The 18,294-nt window shown below is 53.9% G+C and overlaps 1 protein-coding gene across 2 annotated transcripts in view; it reads right to left on the bottom strand.

The window, feature by feature from the left end:
* Window positions 1–18,286, bottom strand: part of RET (ret proto-oncogene) — a 60,811-nt gene extending 42,525 nt beyond the window's left edge. The window contains exon 1 of one of the 2 annotated variants that reach the window (XM_024751523.1): window positions 18,064–18,286. In XM_024751523.1, coding sequence (XP_024607291.1) covers window positions 18,064–18,130 — 67 coding nt within the window. In that variant the 5' untranslated portion in view covers window positions 18,131–18,286. The remainder of the gene's footprint in view (window positions 1–18,063) is intronic. The other variant, XM_024751522.1, reaches the window with a different exon arrangement.
* Between the last annotated feature and the right edge of the window lie 8 nt (window positions 18,287–18,294).

Here is an 18,294-nt window from a genome sequence, read left to right as displayed (position 1 = left end):
TATGATCCTTTTAATGTGTTGTTGGATTCTGTTTGCTAGTATTTTGTTGAGGATTTTTGCATCTGTATTCATCACTGATATTGGTCTGTAATTTTCTTTTTTTGTAGTATCTTTGTCTGGTTTTGGTATCAGGGTGAGGGTGGCCCTCACAGAATGAGTTTGGAAGCGTTCCTTCCTCTGCAATTTTTTGGAAGAGTTTGAGAAGGATGTGTTAGCTCTTCTCTAAATGTTTGATAGAATTCACATGTGAAACCATCTGGTCCTGGAATTTTGTTTGTTGGAAGATTTTTAATCACAGTTTCAATTTCAGTGCTTTTGATTGGTCTTTTTGGGTTTTGTTTGTTCTTCTTTCTCTAGTTCCCTTAGGTATAAGGTTAGACTGAGATTTTTCTTGTTTCTTGAGGTAGGCTTGTATAGCTATAAACTTCCCTCTTAGAACTGCTTTTGCTGCATCCCATAGGCTTTGGAACCTCGTGTTTTTATTGTCTCTAGGTATTTTTTGATTTCCTCTTTAATTTCTTCAGTGATCTCTTGGTTATTTAGTAACGTATTGTTTAGCCTCCATGTGTTTGTATTTTTTATGTTTTATTCCCTGTAACTGATTTTTAATTTCATAGTATTGTGGTCAGAAAAGATGCTTGATATGATTTCAATTTTCTTAAATTTACTGAGGCTTGATTTGTGACCCAAGATGTGATCTATCCTGGAGAATGTTCTGTGTGCACTTGAGAAGAAAGTGTAATCTGCCGTTTTTGGATAGAATGTCCTATAAATATCAACTAAATCTATCTGGTCTACTGTATCATTTAAAGCTTGTGTTTCCTTATTTATTTTCATTTTGGATGATCTGTCCATTGGTGTAAGTGAGGCGTTAAAGTCCCCCACTATTATTGTGTTACTGTTGATTTCCTCCTTTATAGCTGTTAGCAGTTGCCTTATGTATTGAGGTGCTCCTATGTTGGGTGCATATATATTTATAATTGTTATATCTTCTTCTTGGATTGATCCCTTGATCATTATGTAGTGTCCTTCCTTGTCTCTTGTAACATTCTTTATTTTAAAGTCTATTTTATCTGATATGAGTATTGCTACTCCAGCTTTCTTTTGATTTCCGTTTGCATGGAATATCTTTTTCCATCCCCTCACTTTCAGTCTGTATGTGTCCCTAGGTCTCAAGTGGGTCTCTTGTAGACAGCATATATATGGGTCTTGTTTTTGTATTCATTCAGCGAGCCTGTGTCTTTTGGTTGGAGCATTTAATCTATTCATGTTTAAGGTAATTTTCGATATGTATGTTACTACTCCATTTTCTTAATGGTTATGGGTTTGTTTATGTAGGTCCTTTTCTTCTCTTGTGTTTCCCACTTAGAGAAGTTCCTTTAGCATTTGTTGTAGAGCTGGTTTGGTGGTGTGGAATTCTCTTAGCTTTTGCTTGTCTGTAAAGCTTTTGATTTCTCCGTTGAATCTGAATGAGATCCTTGCCGGTTAGAGTCATCTTGGTTGTAGGTTCTTCCCTTTCATCACTTTAAATATATCTTGCCACTCCCTTCTGGCTTGTAGAGTTTCTGCTGAGAAAGCAGCTGTTAACCTTATGTGAGTTCCCTTGTATGTTATTTGTCATTTTTCCCTTGTTGATTTCAATAATTCTTCTTAGTCTTTAATTTTTGTCAATTTGATTACTATGTGTCTCGGCGTGTTTCTTCTTGGGTTTATCCTGCCTGGGACTCTCTGCGCTTCCTCAACTTGGGTGGCTTTCCTTTCCCATGTTAGGGACGTTTTTGACTATAATCTCTTCAAATATTTTCTCTCTCTCTTTTCCTTCTGGGACCCCTATAATGCGAATGTTGTTGCATTTAATGTTGTCCCAGAGGTCTCTTAGGCTGTCTTCATTTCTTTTCATTCTTTTTTCTTTATTTTGTTCCATGGTAGTGAATTCCACCATTCTGTCTTCCAGGTCAGTTATCCGTTCTTCTGTCTCCGTTATTCTGCTATTGATGCCTTCTAGTGTATTTTTCATTTCAGTTATTGTGTTGTTCATCTCTGTTTGTTTGTTCTTTAATTCTTCTAGGTGTTTGTTAAACATTTCTTGCATCTTCTTGATCTTTGCCTCCATTCCTTTTCCGTGGTCCTGAATCATCTTCACTATCATTATTCTGAATTCTTTTTCTGGAATGTTGCCTATCTCCTTTTACCTCATTCTTGGAAGGCACTTTTGCTGGGTAGAGAATTCTGCAGGACTGTTATTCTGTCCTTCAAAGGCATGCTTCTGCTGCCCTGCTTCTGAAAGCTCTGTGCTTATTCTAATTGTCCCTCCTTGGTGTTCTCTCTTCTCTCTGGTTGCTTCTAGGACCTCCTGTGTTTGGTGCTCTCCAGTTTCACTCTTATTAGCCAGGCTGCTCACCCCCATGCAGCTTTCCTCCTTCTCGGCTTATCCTCCGGGTGCTCTCTCTCCAGATTCTCCTCTAGCAAACGGCAGCCAGTCCCATGGCTCGAATGACTGCCTCTGGGCTGAGGACTGCCACGTTCACCAGCCCTGACCTCCTCCTGAGTGCTAGACGCACCTCTACCAACTTGCTCCATCCTCTCCCTTGTCTCAGTCCAGCTTCGAGAACCACGCAGCCTCCCCACCCCAGTCTAGGTGCCATGCACCTCAGACTCATTCTGAGCCCTTCCCTCTTCCATCCCTTACACCAGCCCACAGACTGCCCTCTGCCACCCCCCACCCAAGCTGCTGTGCACCCTCACCTCGCTCACCTGGACAACACCATGATGCCAACCAGTCTCCCTGAGCCCACTCTTGACCCCACAGCCCACTTGCCCCAGAGCAGCCAGGGTTAGTCAAATCACGTCACCCTCTGCCTGAAAGAACTGTCTGACAGAACAAACTAATAAGTGAACCAATAAATGAATCAAGGAAGGAACAAACGGATACATAAATGGTTTCATGAACACATGTGGGTAACGGTTGGGCACATTTGGGAAATGGTCAGAATTGGGGATAGGAGAGGGGGTGGGGCCAGGGAGGTGGTTCAGATCAGATCAGACTTGGCTATGACACTCTGGCTTGGTCTGGGAGCCATAGGTGGATGGTCAGCAGCAGGATGAGCTGGATGGAGCCTCGTGGATGCCCCTCCTGTGCTCACAAGGCTCTCGTGGGGCACGCAGGTGTCCTTTAGCACACTAGCCGCCTTAGTGAGGCCAGCAGCTGGTGTTGAGCAAACAGCCATGAGAACAGCTGAGAACAAAATCACTGACGCTGGCTCAGGAAATGACATACTGGTAACTGAGGAACACTGTCACTTGGAGACGTTAGGCAGAACATGTGTGCTCATTCACACATGTGCACGTGCACACGCACACGCATACACACACGTGTGCACTCTCAGGCGGGGTCACCTGCACTATGTTCACACACCATCATCTCGATGCTTTGTCCCAGCTGGAGGCTGGCTTTGCAAGGGATTGTAATGTAATTTTGCTCTTAGGAAAAAAGCACAGATGAGGGAAGGCTCTGCTGAGCATAATGAATTTGGGGGTAAAGAGGATCCTAGTTTTTAAAATTAATTGTGGTAAAATACACATAACATAACTTACCATCTTAACCATTAAGTGTACATTTCAGTGTCATTAAAATAAATTCACATTGTTTTTCAACCATCACCACCATCCATCATCTCCAGAACTCTTTCATCTTGCAAAACTGAAACTCTACACCTATTAAACACTAACTCCCATTCCCCACCTCCTCCAGCCCCTGGCAACCACCATGTGACATTTTGTCTCTGAATCTGACTACTCCAGGTACCTCATATGAGTGGAATCATACAGCATTTGGCTTTTTGTCACTGGCTTAATTTCATTTGCCATAATGTCCTCAAGGTTTATCTATTTTGTAGCATGTATCAGAATTTCCTTCCTTTCTGAAGGTTGAATAGTATTCTGTTGTATGGATATACCACATTTGGTTTATCCATTCATCCACTGATAGACAGTTGGGTTGCTTCCACCTTTTAGCTATTGCGAATAATTCTGCTATGTACGTGGGCATACAAATATCACTTTGAGACCTTGATTTTCAGTGTATACTCAGAAGTGGAATTGCTGGATCATATGGTAATCTTATTTTTGATTTTTTGAAGAACTTTCACACTGTTTTTCACAGTGGCTGCACCATTATACATTCCCACCAACAGTGAATAAAGGGTTCTAATTTCTCCACATCCTTGCCAACACTTGTGATTTGCCATTTTTTTTTAACATCTTTTTTGGAGTATAACTGCTTTACAGCGGTGTGTTAGTTTCTGCTTTATAACAAAGTGAATTAGCTATACATATACATATACCCCCATATCTCTTCCCTCTTGTGTCTCCCTCCCACCCTCCCTATCCCACCCCTCTACGTAGTCACAAAGCACCAAGCTGATCTCCCTGTGCTATGTGGTTGCTTCCCACTAGCTATCTATTTTACTTCTGGTAGTATATATAAGTCCATGGCACTCTCTCACTTCGTCCCAGCTTATCCTTCCCCCTCCCCATGTCCTCAAGTCCATTCGCTACGTCTGTGTCTTTATTCCTGTCCTGCCCCTAGGTTCTTCATAACCTTTTTTTTCCTTTAGATTCCATATGTATGTGTTAGCATATGGTATTTGTTTTTCTCTTTCTGACTTACTTCACTCTGTATGACAGACTCTAGGTCCATCCTACAAATAACTCAATTTCATTGCCATTTTTTTTGACAGTAGCCAACCTAATGGGTGTGTGGTTATATCACACTGTGGTTTTGATTTGCATTTCCCTAATGATCAGTAATGTTGAGCATCTTTTCATGTGCTTACTGGCTACTTCTTCTCAGGAGGAATGTCTGTTCAAGTGCTTTGCCCATTTTTTTTTAGTCTTTATTAAATTTGTTACAATATTGCTTCTGTTTTGTGTTTTGGTTTTGCGGCAGCAAGGCACGTGGGATCTTAGCTCCCCAACCAGGGATGGAACCTGCACCCCCTGCATTGGAAGGTGAAGTCTTAACCAGTGGACTGCCAGGGAAGTCCCGTTTTGCCCATTTTTGAATTGGGTTTTACTGTTGCTGTTGAGTTGTAGTTCTTTATATGTTCTGGATAGTAACCTTTTATCAGACAGCTGATTTGCAAATACTTTCTCCCATTTCACAGGCTGCCTTTTCACTTTGTTGACAGTGTCCTTTGATGTTTTAAATTTTGATGCAATACAATTTATCTATTTTTTCTTTTGCTGCCTGTGCTTTCGTGTCATGTATGTTTTAAAGATGTGCCCACAACTCTTCCTTTAGAACCGAGTAAGAACAGAACCAGTAAATTCCTGGCTCCATCTGGCATCTCACCCACGCTGCCCTGGCTGCCTGCCACCAGCCAGGTAAATGCCTGTGCACTGGAGGTTTCTGCTGTGGTTCCTCAATTGGCTCACAGCACCACAGTACCCAGGTACAGGAGAGACCTGAATGGCTGGGGGCTCACCATCCACTGGGAGAGGGCACACACAAGCCTGGCCATGTGGACCCACCCTTAGTGCCAGAGTCCCAGGGGTCCTCCATTTCCAATAGGCACCGACACTGCAGATGCTGGGGCATGCGCTTCCCACTCTACCTGCCTCAGCGCACACAGTGGGCACAGTGCCCAGGGGCCCACACAAATGTTTTAGTTGATGTTAAAGTCAGAAGGAAGAAAACAATGTAATAATAAGGACTGTGTAACAATAAAGCAGCCTGGATTATATTTGTCTTTATATTAATAGTCATGAAATATAATCCTACTTTTTCATGGGGAAAGGGGCCCACAGAGGTCACAGGGCCTGCCTGAACCCACAGTCAGTAGTCATGACGTGGCCCTGGCCCTGGCTCTCCCCACAGAGAAGGTGGAGCCCAGTCCCAGGCCAGCTGAGTTTGGCTCAGAGCCCTTCCCTCTGCCTGTGTGGCCACACCTCCTCCCCACACGTGCCAAGGTGCCAACCCCAGAAGTCCTGTGTGACCACTCAGTGCACCCTGCCCAACAACTCAGTTTCCTCCTGCCTTTTCTGCACCCAGGGTTCAGAGGGCTCCTGGCCTCCCGCCTGCCCCGGGCTGCCACCACACACGCCTGCTCCCAGGTGTCTTTCTGAGCCCTTTGCTGGGCTTCCTGTGCCCGATGCCTGCAGGTCCCACTGTGGTACCCTGGCTCCGGACCTCGTGCTCACTCTTCCCAGCCTTGCCCACGACCCCCGGGTACGTGGTCCCCCACCCTGTCTTCTCTCCTGGGCAGGTTCCTGCCCAGCTCAGCCCTCTCCCCGCGTTCCCCCAGCCATGCTGGCCTTTCCCCCCTTCACTCCCAGAGCACCGACCTGATGCTAAAAGAAGCAGAGACTGTAAAGACCCACAGGGCCAGCACTGGGCCTGTCTTGCTCACCACTGCATCCCCACAACCTTGCCTGATGCCTGGCACAGAGGAGGTGTGAAGCGAAGGCCTGGGTGGGCTCTAGTAATTTGACATCCACAGGAAGCTCACCTTTTTTAAAAATAATTAATTAATTAATTAATTTTTGGCTCCACTGGGTCTTTGTTGCTGCTCACGGGCTTTATCTAGTTGCGGCGAGCACGGGCTACTCTTTGTTGTGGTGTGCGGTCTTCTCACTGCGGTGGCCTCTCTTGTTGCGGAGCATAGGCTCCAGGTGTGTGGGCTTCAGTAGTTGTGGCTCGTGGACTCTAGAGCACCGGCTCAGTAGCTGTGGCCTACGGGCTTAGTTGCTCTGCGGCATGTGGAATCTTCCCGGACCAGGGCTCGAACCCGTGTCCCCTGCATTGGCAGGCGGATGCTCAACCACTGAACCACCAGGGAAGCCCAGACAGCTCACTTTGAGAGCCAGCTGCCTCTGTCCATGGGTCCCTGGCTCAGCTCAGCTGTACTCAGTCACAAGCCAATGTCTCCCTGAGGGGGAAATCTGACAGCTTGTCCCAGTCCTGATGCTGCGAATTGAAGCCTTTGTCTACAAAATCATGAAGAAAACTCTGGCCTCTGCAGGTGCACCCAACAGATGGCCAGCTTAGTGCATACGCTGGGCGCTCAGTAAATGCCAGGGCTATCTTCTGCCCTGACGCCCAATGACGACACCAGTCACCACTAGTGCAGCCTTGATTCCAGTCGTAAATTTCTTCTCCCCCAAATGCTGCCAGCAGCCCTCAGTGGGCAGCACGTGCCAGGGTGGCCACAAGTCTGAGTGGCCTTCCTGGTCTGGCCTGGGCACGCAGCAAGGGCCAGCTGCTTGGGCCCACACACAAGGAGGAGCAAGCAGCCATCCTGGCACACACTGGGTGCCCAGGGCTCTCCACGCTCCTGAGAGTTCTGCCTGGTACAGAGCCCGCGCTCCTGCCTGCCTGTCTGGTTTGCGGCTTCGCACACAGCACAGCTCTCCTGGCCCTTCCCACCATCATCCCTCCAGCCTGGGCCCTCTCTGTGTGGTCCGTGGTGGGGAGGGCAGGGGACCCCATTCGGGGGTGCAGCGTCTCCCCGGACGCCCGTCTTCCTGGGCCCTGGCTGGACAGGGCGGCCGGTGGCCTGTAAGAGCAGCTGGACGGAGGAGAGACCTGAGGGCCAGCCCGTGCCTCAGAGGCACCACTGACCCTGCACGGACAGGCACCCTCCTCCACATGTGCGAAAAGCTCTGCCATGCACACCTTGCCTGAGCTCTCGCTGTAGACCTCACTCTCCCCATGCAACACTGGGAAACACAATTCACCTCTTGCCCTCAGAGCGGAACCGCAACCAGGCCCGGGTCCCCTGACACCCCACCACGCCATGCACGCAGCCCTCTGCTGAGAGTAGGGAAGGCGTCAGGGCGAGGCTGGAGTTTGGGGGAGTGAGGCGTGCAGCCGAGGTCTGCAGCCCGGCAGCCCGGGTGCCAGCAGCCCAGACTCATCCCCGGCACACAAGCTCCAGCCTTCTGCTCCCAGAGGCCTGGGGCCCAGGCTGCACCCAGCACGCACCCGGGGCCACCACCCACGCTTCCCCACCCGCCCAGGCCAGATGCAGAGGCCTCGCTCAGATGATGGACGCTCCTGCCCAAATGTGATTTCCCAGCTGATGCCGAGTTAATCACCAGCCTCACTGGCAGTTCTTTCCGGCTTCTGTGCAAAGGAAACTGCCAATTAGGTTACAATTAATTTCTTACCCAGGGCAAGGCCTGGCTGGAAAAAGACTGGCCACCCAAGTGGCCTGCTGATGACTGTGTGCGGGTCACCAGGCTCGCTCGGCTCCAGGGCTCTTGTGCCCTGCAGCCCCAGCCAAGGGCGGGTGCGCCAGCCCCGGCTTGGGGGTGACGGGTCAGGACATCCCCGGCCTGGACCCTGGTGCCACTGCTTGGGCAACCATCCCCCCTCACACCCAGCAGGGCACTGCGATTCAGACTTAAATCTGTCACCCCACCTATCTAGAGCTCCTCAGACAGAGGTGGTCCTGCCCATCTCTGCCCCTCCCCCAGCACCCCTCTCGCCCTTATTCAACATTAACCAGTGAGACTTCTACATTCTTCCCAAGAGGCCCTGTTCTAAGAGCTTCACGCACGTTGTCCCACTTAATCAACACGACATCTGCCAGAGGTAACGACGACAGCCAGAGGTAACGACGACAACTTTGTTTCCAGTCTTACAGAAGGCGAAACCAAGGCAGAGAAAGGCTACTTTGCCCAAGGCCACACAGAGAGTGAGCCAGGACTTAAGCCGAGGGTCCCACCCAGCCCAGTGTACGTGGCCACCAGGCTCCTCTGCTCAGTGACGGCAATGCACACGTGTGCGGAAAAGCCAGGGCACCATGACCTGGGACTCCGGGCCACCCACCCACCTGCTTGCTAACCAGATGGAAAATGCAACCATAAATAACCATCCACAGCCTCCTTCAGCCTCCTCGAAAAGGCAGGAGTCCCTAAAAGCCCCTCATGTAAATTTGCTCTTTCACGTCTCAGTGAAAGAGGGCAAAGGCCCAGGAAGGCATGACCAGGTGGCGCTCAGCCAGCGCCCGCCTGACAGGCACAGACACAGACATGGCTGCTGTGTGCGCGGGCGCCCATGGATGCTGGAAGCCTGACGTGCCCTTGCCCGCTGGACACAGAAGAGAGCCTTGAGGGTCCTTCACTCTGCCCCTGTCAGGTCCTAGTACCACCTTGAGAAGTGGGTCTAGATACAAAGGAGAGATTTCAGTATGACTTGCGGAAGCAGAGAGACAAGGGCAGAGGCAGGCCAGAGCCGTGCTCCTTCACTGCCTTGCTGTATGGCCAGCTCGGCATTCAGCCTCTCTGGGTCTGTTCCCAGCTGTGAACTGGGACAGGAACCCCTCCCTGGAAGCACTGCTGGGACAGAGCACCTGCTGGTAGAAGCCAGAGCCAGTTCTCCTTTCTCCCTCCCTGACTCTTGAATCAGACCTGCCTGGGCCCACAAAGGCTTCCTGCTAACCCCAGTCGAGGCCTTCCCACCCTGTGCTGGGCCCCAGCACTCATGCAGCTTCTGGGTGCAAGCTTCTGGGTGGCGGGCGGACTGCACTGCCTTGGTACGTTCTGCTGTCCCGGGAAAACGGCCTCAAGGGACTGGCAGCATGACATCACACAGCTGCAATTACGGTAATCAACTTACACCAGATCCGCCTGGTTATTTTTAGAGTCTGGACTGAGAGTTTAGCAAGACAGGGCAGCCCTGGGTTCCCCTGCTGCTGAGTCCCACCTCGTCAGGTGGGCAGGATGGGTCACTGGTTCCCAGAACCCCTCCCTTCCTCCCACCCCCTGCGTCCTTCACAGGATGGTCTTTGGGCATTGGCACCTCACATACAAGATGTGACACCACTGCTTCTGGGACACTGGAGCTCAATGTGGCTTTAGGGTCCGGGTCTTCTGAGAATGTCCTCAGGGTCCCAGTGGGGTCATGGTGACTCAGCCCCCACAGAAGGACACTGGAGGAACCCATGTCCTCTTCAAAAGGGACCTCCGGCTCGGACACTGAAATGTCTCTGGACAAAAACTGATCTGCAACACTTGGTGGTTATTTGATAGAGCAAACTCAACAACAAAAAGACACACCCACCCAATTAAAACACGGGCAAAGGACCTGAATAGACACTTCTCCAAAGAAGATACAAACGGCCAAGAAGCACACAAAAGATGCTCAACATCACCAATAATTAAGGAAATGCAAATCAAAACCACATGAGATACCACTTTGTACCCAGGAGGAATGGATACAATTTAAAAATATAAATAGAAAATAACAAGGATTGGTGAGGATGTGGTGAAATTGGAACCCTCACATACTGCTGGTGGGATTGTAAAATGTTTCAGTTGTTGTGGAAAACAGTTTGCCAGTTCCTCAAAAAATGAGACTTGGAATTACCATATGACTCAGCAATTCTACTGCAAAGTATACACCTAAGAGAACTGAAAACAGGGACTCAAACAGATATTTGCACATAAATGCTCACAGCAGCACTATTCACAAGAGCCAAAAGGTGTAAATAACCCAAACGTCCACCAAGAGGTGAATGAATAAATAAATGTGCTACATGCACGCAATGGGATGTTGCTCAGCCTTAAAAGGAATGAAGCACTGATACGTACTACAACGTGGATGCACCTTGAAAACATCAAACTAAGTAAAAGGAGTCTAACACAAAGGTCAATTTATACTAAATATCCAAAATGGACAAGTCCACAGAGACAGACGCAGAGTGGCAGTTGCCAGGGGCTGGGGTGGGGGGACTAGGCAACACTGCCTAATGGGTATGGGGTTTCCTTTTGGGGGTGATGAAAATGTTCTGGAACTACACAGGGCTGATGCCTATGCAACACTGTGAATGTACTGAATGCCACCGAATTATTCACTTGAGGACAGTTAATTTTATGTTATGTTCTGGGCGCCAGCCTCCCTTGCAGAGAGAAGGACCCTGTGACAGACCAGCCCGTGGACATGGGCAAAGTGCCCCAGGCCCCTCCAGGCCTGGCTCCTCAGGGCTCTGTGCCCCTCCCCGTGCACACGGCCAGGTGTGGAGCGGCTGACAGGGGCAGGGGAGTGGGACACCACGAACAGGAGACAAACGGACTGTGTTGAGACGCTGAGACTGGGGGTTTCTGTCACCCCCCAAGTACACAGTCTCTCCTGTTCACAGATACAGGTGGGTGGGAGGCTGCAGAAGCAAAGATTCGAGAGGGTCCACAGTGGAGACTTTACGAGGCTCTGTGGAGTCACGTGTGTGGTCCTGCTGGATGAGTCTCCTACAGAGACCACCTGCAGGTGCCCGTCTGACAAGGCTCAACCCCTCCCAGTGGCAAAGCTAGTGCTCACAGAGCTAAGTGCGTGTTAACCCTGCTTCCACAGGCAAGGAGGCAGCGGGTGCTGCGCCCACTTCATGGCTAAGTGGCGGCTGGAACAGAGCCCTGCTTCTCAACGCCATCCTTTCTCCTTCCCAGAAAGAAGAGAACAGACAGCAGTGGACGGCCCACAGGCAATGCTGGAAGGGCAGGATAGGGGAGCAGGCAAGGAGAAAGCCCACCCAGCAGCTGCCCCCAGCTTCTGGGTCTCCCACCACTTCACTTTGTCTGTGTCTTTGGCTGTTTCAGAGGCAGGAAAGTTTGAGTAAGAAACTGAGTAAACTCCTTCCCTCCACTCGGACTCCCACCATCGCTCTGTGTGCCCTCAGGTCACCCCCCCATTCACCCCGCTCTCAGGTCCTGGCACACAGAGTACACATCTTCCCAAGCATTTTCCAGGCTGTTAGTTAAAGTTTAGGAACTTACATTGTTCCTTTTCCCCTTTTTGTTAAGAGTGAGAACCCTCGGAATTTTCTGGCAATCCCATAGCCACATGGGAGGGGGGGACTGCAACCAGTTTTGACATCCACTGTCTTGCCAGGGGCTTTCTGATTGTTTTAGCAGCAGAACCCTTTCTCCAGTCAGAGCGCAGGTCAAGGCCAGTGCTCAGGGCAGAGCTCGGAGCTTTGCCTCCCTCTCCCGGCGACCCTGCCCCTCAGGCACTTCTCTGGAGCCCAGGGCCCTGCGGAACCTAGACAGTAGCAGCCCATGTCAGAAGAGCGAAGTCTTAAGACTGCGATAAGGTGCGACCCGAATCTGGGAGGGGGGCTGGGGCCCCCACGGGCATCTCCCCTGAGCAGGTCCCAGAACTGGTCCCTGCCTGCCAGAGCCCACCAGGCATCGCTGATGTCATGGAGAGCCTGCACCAGCTGGACCACCAGGTGGGCACACACCTGTGCAGGTGCACAGGTGACCTTTCTGCAGAGGTGCCCTGGCTGCTACACTCTGTGGAGCCACTCACAAGGCGAAAGCAAACAGAGCTGTTTGCTCGGGCCCGGCCACCTGCTCTCCTTGAGGGCCCAGGTGGCGCCTGAACTGCCCCCCCCCCAAGGTCCCATTGGCGTCAATGCGCCCACAACCATGCTTTCTTGGGGGTGACAGCTCCAGTGGGGGAGGAGCTAAGGGAACAGTGGCACCTCGCTGCTGCTCTCACCGCCCCCCACCTTGCCCAGTGGACAGCTCAGAGGGCCACTGGCTTTACATCCCCAGCCTCAGGGACAGAAGCGGGTCCCAGGGGCTCCCACAATTACATAGCTGTGAGGCCAGAGCTTGATGAAGCCCAGGTGTCACCTGGCCCCAGAGCTCAGGGAAGGTGGACTGTGGGAGGACCAGGCAGGGGGAGGAGGGCAGGACGAGGGTCCCGTCCACAGGGGCTCCCAGGTGTCCTGGAGCTGCAGCCCGAAGAGGGCCCTATCCTCTAAGGTCCTCTGAGATGCGATGGAGCCCTGTCTCAGGAGTTACAGCCTCCCCTGAACCCCTAAACACGCCGCAACTCTCTGCTGCTCTGAGGCAGGGAGAGGACAGTCATGTGGGTTCTGGAGGCCTGAGCCTTCCCACCCCTTCAAGCCCCCCAGGAGCGCCCTCCCCAGGCCACCCAGGTCACGGCCCTCAGAGGGACATCCTGGGCCTGGTCTCTCTGAGCCATACCAATGCCCCAGCCTTCCAGGGGTTAAGGACCCCCACCCAGAAAGCGTGGAAGATGGGCCCCTGAAAACCCAGGGGAGGCAAATGGTGGGGGGGGGGCAAAAGATGACCCCCGCTGCCATCACACCCCTGTGGCCCAGGGCCAGGAGGGCCACTTCCCTGCCTGGCTGCCCACCATCCCCTCCCACCCTAACCCTCAGCTGGCCTCCTGCCGTGTACCTCAGTCTGAAATCACACCCATATATTTGAGATAAGTGGCTACTTAGGGCCTCCTTTACTGCCCATCTCTCCCTACAGGGAGACAGCTCTGAGGTCAAAGGGACCTTCCGTTGTCTCCCGGAGTGCACCCCTAGCCCGGGAGAAGCTCCCCAGGCGGCAGGTGGTCCCTCGGGGAGTGTTTGTGGGCCCATCACTATTACTGTTACTGTTGAGTTACTCAGAAAAACAACTGCAGAAATGAGAAGGAAGAAGAAAAAAACGAGGAGAAGAAAGAAAAAACGAGAAGGAGGAGAGGACACGGGGGCTTGAGCCTGAACACTGCACCCACACAAGGAAGCGTCCCCTCCTACACCCACGGGAAGGGGGAGGGGTTCCACAGCCGAAATGCAGACACTTCTGTAGGACAGAAGGCATCACTACTGTTTGGGGGGGCACTTCTCCAGCTCTGCCTTTTTCCCAGCTCGGCACTTTCTTCTCCCAGTCTGTCCTGGAGCCCCGGGCAGGAGGGCCCTTTCTTGGACAAGGAGACACAGCTGTACCGGTGTGCCCTGAAGTCCAGCCCCTCCTCAGCACAGTACCGTCTGTCGGGTTCTGGGTCCCCAGGCAGAGGGTGGGTGCAGGGGCCACACACCCAGCCTACACCACCAGCACAGAGGCCTCTCTTCCTGCCACACCAGAGGACACACGCCCCTCCCCTGAGGCTGGCTATGACCAGACCCCAGCTGGTGGCAGTTCCCAGACCTGCAGGACTCCCAGACATCAGCTAAAGCAGCGGTCCCACCTGAGCATCAGCCAGACCCAGAGGGGCTCCTGATTCAGGTGCTGAAGCACAGTGGCACACTTCCCTCCCAGACCTGGGCCAGGCTGTCCCCAGGGCCCCTGGAGCCCCGAGCAGGAGGGTCACCAGTGGGCGAGTGGGCTCAGGGCCACCTTCCTCTCCCAGGACCTCTCCTGGTCCCCACCGCCACTGGCCCAGAGAAGGGGCCCAGAGGACCCGAGCGGGGAGACACAAAGTCCTCTCCATGGATTCAAGTTCACAGGCTGTGGGAGCCTCAGTTTCCTTACCTGTGAAATGGGAAAATAAGGCTACATCCCTCAGGGTTTCGGGAGGATACAGTGAGCTAGCAGACAGGCAGTGCTCAGGACGGGATCGGCAGGCCATGAGCCCCCTGCGGGTGGCTACTGCTGGCATCAGCCTTATCCAGTGAAGACCAGGGGATGCAGGAGTCCTCTCTCAAGTCACAGAGGCGGGAAGGCCTCAGGGGAAGCAGCAGCTTCCTGGCCCTCCCTTCCCCTTGGCACCCCATGTCCAGTTTAAGAGATACCATAATTTTAAATGAGTTTTTCTCCTCCCCTGGCTGAAAGGCCATTAGCTCCCCATTAGGTGAATGCATCCCATTTTCTTCTCACCACCAAGGAAACAGTGATTTACTTAGCTGTCCCTAAAGCAGTTCTGCAGAATAAAGGCAATTTTGCAGGGGTCTCAATAAACTTCCCCATTTGCTTTCTGCTCACAGACCCCACCCTGAGAAGCCCACCAGCTGACCCAGCCCCTTGGTCCCTGAGTAGGCTGGACTCTGCTAGGGCCCAGGACAGCCAGTGTGGGCCACAGGCAGCTCCCAGACGCCAGAGTGGCTTAGTGGGCTGGGGCGGAAGAGAGAGAAGGCTGGGCCCAGGCAAGCCTGGTGGAGCAGGACAGCACTCATCTCTGGTCAAAGAGGGAAGGGGCTGAAAGGGAGAGAAAGAAGTGAGCAGAGCAGCCCTCCTGGCTGAGGGGCTGCTCTGGCACCTGCCAGTCCAGGCAAAAGCGGCAAACCCAGGTCCAACAGCAGAGGGGTGGGCCCAGCAGCCTGGAGAGGGGGCTGCTAAGTCGTGGCCAACTTTCCTTTCTTCAGTACCTGGGAGTGAGAGGCCCAGAGGGTGTGCACGCAGAGAGGCAGGTCTTTCCTTGTGGCTAGAGGTGCTGAGCAAAAAGGGACCCAAGAAGCCAGGCCGGAAAGATGAGCGATGTGAGGCCTGGTGAGGAGCAGCTGGAGGTCAGGGAGATGGTGATGGGTGACGGGTCAGCCTGAGACATTCAGGGGGATCCCCAGAAGCTGGGGCTCAGTTTCTTCATCCATGCCACGGGGATGCCTGTACCTGCGCTGGAGCAGCAAAAGGCCAGAAACTTCTAAGAACAACTTTTAGATGGAAGTTCTTTAGCTCTGGTTCCAGGATGCCCAGGGTTGATGGGCTGTGGTCCTGAGTATGAGCAGGGAGGGGCAGGTGTCCCTGTGGGGGGACACATGTGGGGCGTCCCAGTGTGTGTGAGTGGCAGAGAGAGGGGCTGGGTTCCCTGGGGAAGGGTGGAGTGGGAAGGGCCAAGCCACGCTGCGTGAGTGTGTGTGTGTCCACAGCCCTCATAATCACATATCCTTGAGAAAGGGCAGGAGTGTGTCTTAGTGATGACCAAGAGTGAATGTGAGTGTGTGAGCGTGGATTCAAGGGTGTGTGTGGAGGGGGGGGCCGTGCGTGCACTAACACGGATACCAGCGTGTGGGTGAGGAGTCCTGTCTTGCTCTGGGAGTCTGTGTCTGGGTTGGCACCTTTTTCTGAAGGTGTGTGCATTCACACACAATGAGAGTGTGTACACGAGGAGGGGGGCACACCGTGAGGGTCTGTTTATGCCCCAGGACCTTGCTCTGAGCATCCCTAGGCCCTCGAGCCCACCCCTACCAGCCCTGGGGCAGTGCTTCCCTTCCCCGGCCGCTGCCTCTTCATCTGGTTGCCTCCCTACCCCCTTCTCGTCAGTCCCCCAGCACAGAAGAGAGCTTCCCGTCTCGGGGAGGTGTCTGGGCCAGCACAGGAAGGCTTTCCTCCTCTGGAGACCCGGCCCATCCCCCAGGCAACAGGCCTGGCCACAGGAGGGCTGCGTCCACGAGAGGGCGCCCCGGGGCCGAGCTGCTCCCAGCCTGGTCGAGTCTGGGTGGGAGCAGCGGCCCAGCTCACTGGTGGCGGTCTGCAGCAGCTCACTGAGAGCCAGGCTCAACAGCTCCAGCACTGCTACTCCGGGTAGAGGGTGCCCGCAGGCCTCTCCACGGGCCCGTTGTCTCCTCTTGGGTATCGCGGGGCCACCTCTCAACCCCCAGTGCCACCAATCGTGGTTTCTTGCTCATCCCATGGGAGGGTGGGTGAGGCAGGGGACTTGCTTTCCCTGGATTGGAGAGCCTTTCTCTGACCACCCAACTCCATGCGTCCAGGCTGTGGAGAAGCCACCTGCATTCCCACCAAGTGGCACCGGCTGCCCTCGCACCCCTACCCCCCAACTCCAGCCCCCCACGGCCTCAGCTGGGACCCCTGGCTAAGCGTGGGACAGGCATAGGAAATCCTCCACAAGCTTCTGAGGCTGCCCAGCATGCCCTGGCTTCAGGCTCACACCTGATCACCCGCCCACAACTACAAAGTTGCAACCCCGAGTTACCAGAGGTCTTCTAAACACCTTGTGTTTACTTCTGCCCTGCCTGCAGCCTCCTCCTGCCTGTTTTCCCCTCACAGCACTGGACCCCCAGACTCCCCATGCTTTCCCCCATCCTTCCCCAGGTCAAAGAAAGGGTTTCTCCCCTGCCTTCCCTATGATGGGCTGGGGGTCCGTTCTAGCTTCAGTATCTGCCTCTTGGGCTCAAGATGCAGTCACACTAATGAAGCCTTGGGCAGGCCTGGGAACCCAGAGTCTGTGCGGGACCCAGGGCCAGACGCAGGGGACCACCACCTCTTCTGTTCCCAAAGGCCACAGGGAGAGAAAGCCCTTTGTAAGCAGAGGGGGAGGGTGGCCGGAGCTCCTCTCTCAGAGGGAAACTTGGTGCATACTGAGTACTGAAGAAGAGGAAGTCAAGGACAGTTCGAGGGAAACTAAAATTCGTGGTGTGTGGGCAGGGGGGGTGGGCAAAGATTCGACAGCCTTGGGGTTCACTCATCCCGTCAGGGTTTTGGGGGTGGAGGCAGTGACCAGCCTTTGCAAGGCCACATCTAATCCTCCCAGCACGGATGTTGGCGGCACACAGCCCTACTCCACTGCAGGATGGTCAAAAGCGCTTGGTACAGGTCGGCCCAGAGCCGTCAAATGGTCCCAAAGGCCGCACCTTCAGGTGTCCCCGCCTGGCATCAGCGCGGGACTCGGAAGCCGCGCGTGGGAGTGGAGCCACGGCGGGCCCTCAGCCGGCTGCGCTGGGCCAGTCCGAGCGGGCCCTCGAGGGCAGCCTCCCTAGAAACCACAGCCTTTTGGAATTTTTAAGGATTAGAGCGGCAAAAACGCACAAGGGAAAAGCAACCATTTTTCAAAACAGTAGATCCCCTCCGCATCCCGCGGCTAGCTAGGGTATCAGAGCTGGAGGAAGAATGCACCGACCTGTAGAGCGACAAGGAAACGAGAACGGAGCAATCTTTGACAGAAACACAACTCCTCCCCGCCTAAGTCGCAGACTTTCTAGGGCTACCTCACCCGCCCTCCCCCACCTGCACCGAAACGGCTACAAGCTCCGTTCGGTTCGCTCCAAGACGCTGCTGTGGTGCGAGGCGCCACCAGGCTGGGGAGCGCGGCTGCGACAAGGGCCCTGGGCACTGACCCCGGCCACCCGGCCCGCGTGCCGCTCCGACCCGAGTCCGGCTCCAGCCCGAGACCCGCCCAGTGCGCGGGGCCCGAGGCGCCCTGCCCACCACACCACCCCGCTCGCAGCCGAGCCCGGGCGGCCGGCAACTGCGCAGCCCGCTGCCCGCCGCAAACAGAAAGGCGTTTCCGAATGCGTCCACTCAGCCGCTCGGCGCGCGGTGCCAACTTCGCCTCGGCCGCTGCGGGCACCAGTCCCCGGCAGGACTCACCTTCGCCAAGCAGCGGCAGCAGCAGCAGCAACCGCAGCCCCACGGTGCCGGCCGTCGCCTTCTCCATCGCCGGTGCACGCTGGGGCCGCGGCGAGAGGGACGGTGGCTTGGGCTGGGGGTCTCGGCGGCGGGGTGCGGCGCTCAGCCGGGCTGCCCCATGCCCTGCCGGGACGCGGCGGACGAGACGAACACTACGGGCGCAAAGCGTCGGGGCGCGGGCTCCACGGTACT

This window comes from Neophocaena asiaeorientalis, unplaced genomic scaffold, assembly GCF_003031525.2.
Source record: "Neophocaena asiaeorientalis asiaeorientalis breed wild unplaced genomic scaffold, Neophocaena_asiaeorientalis_V1.1 scaffold351, whole genome shotgun sequence".
Taxonomy (NCBI): domain Eukaryota; kingdom Metazoa; phylum Chordata; class Mammalia; order Artiodactyla; family Phocoenidae; genus Neophocaena; species Neophocaena asiaeorientalis.
The sequence above is the reverse complement of the archived record's forward strand: the minus strand, read 5'-3'. Positions and strand labels throughout refer to the sequence as shown.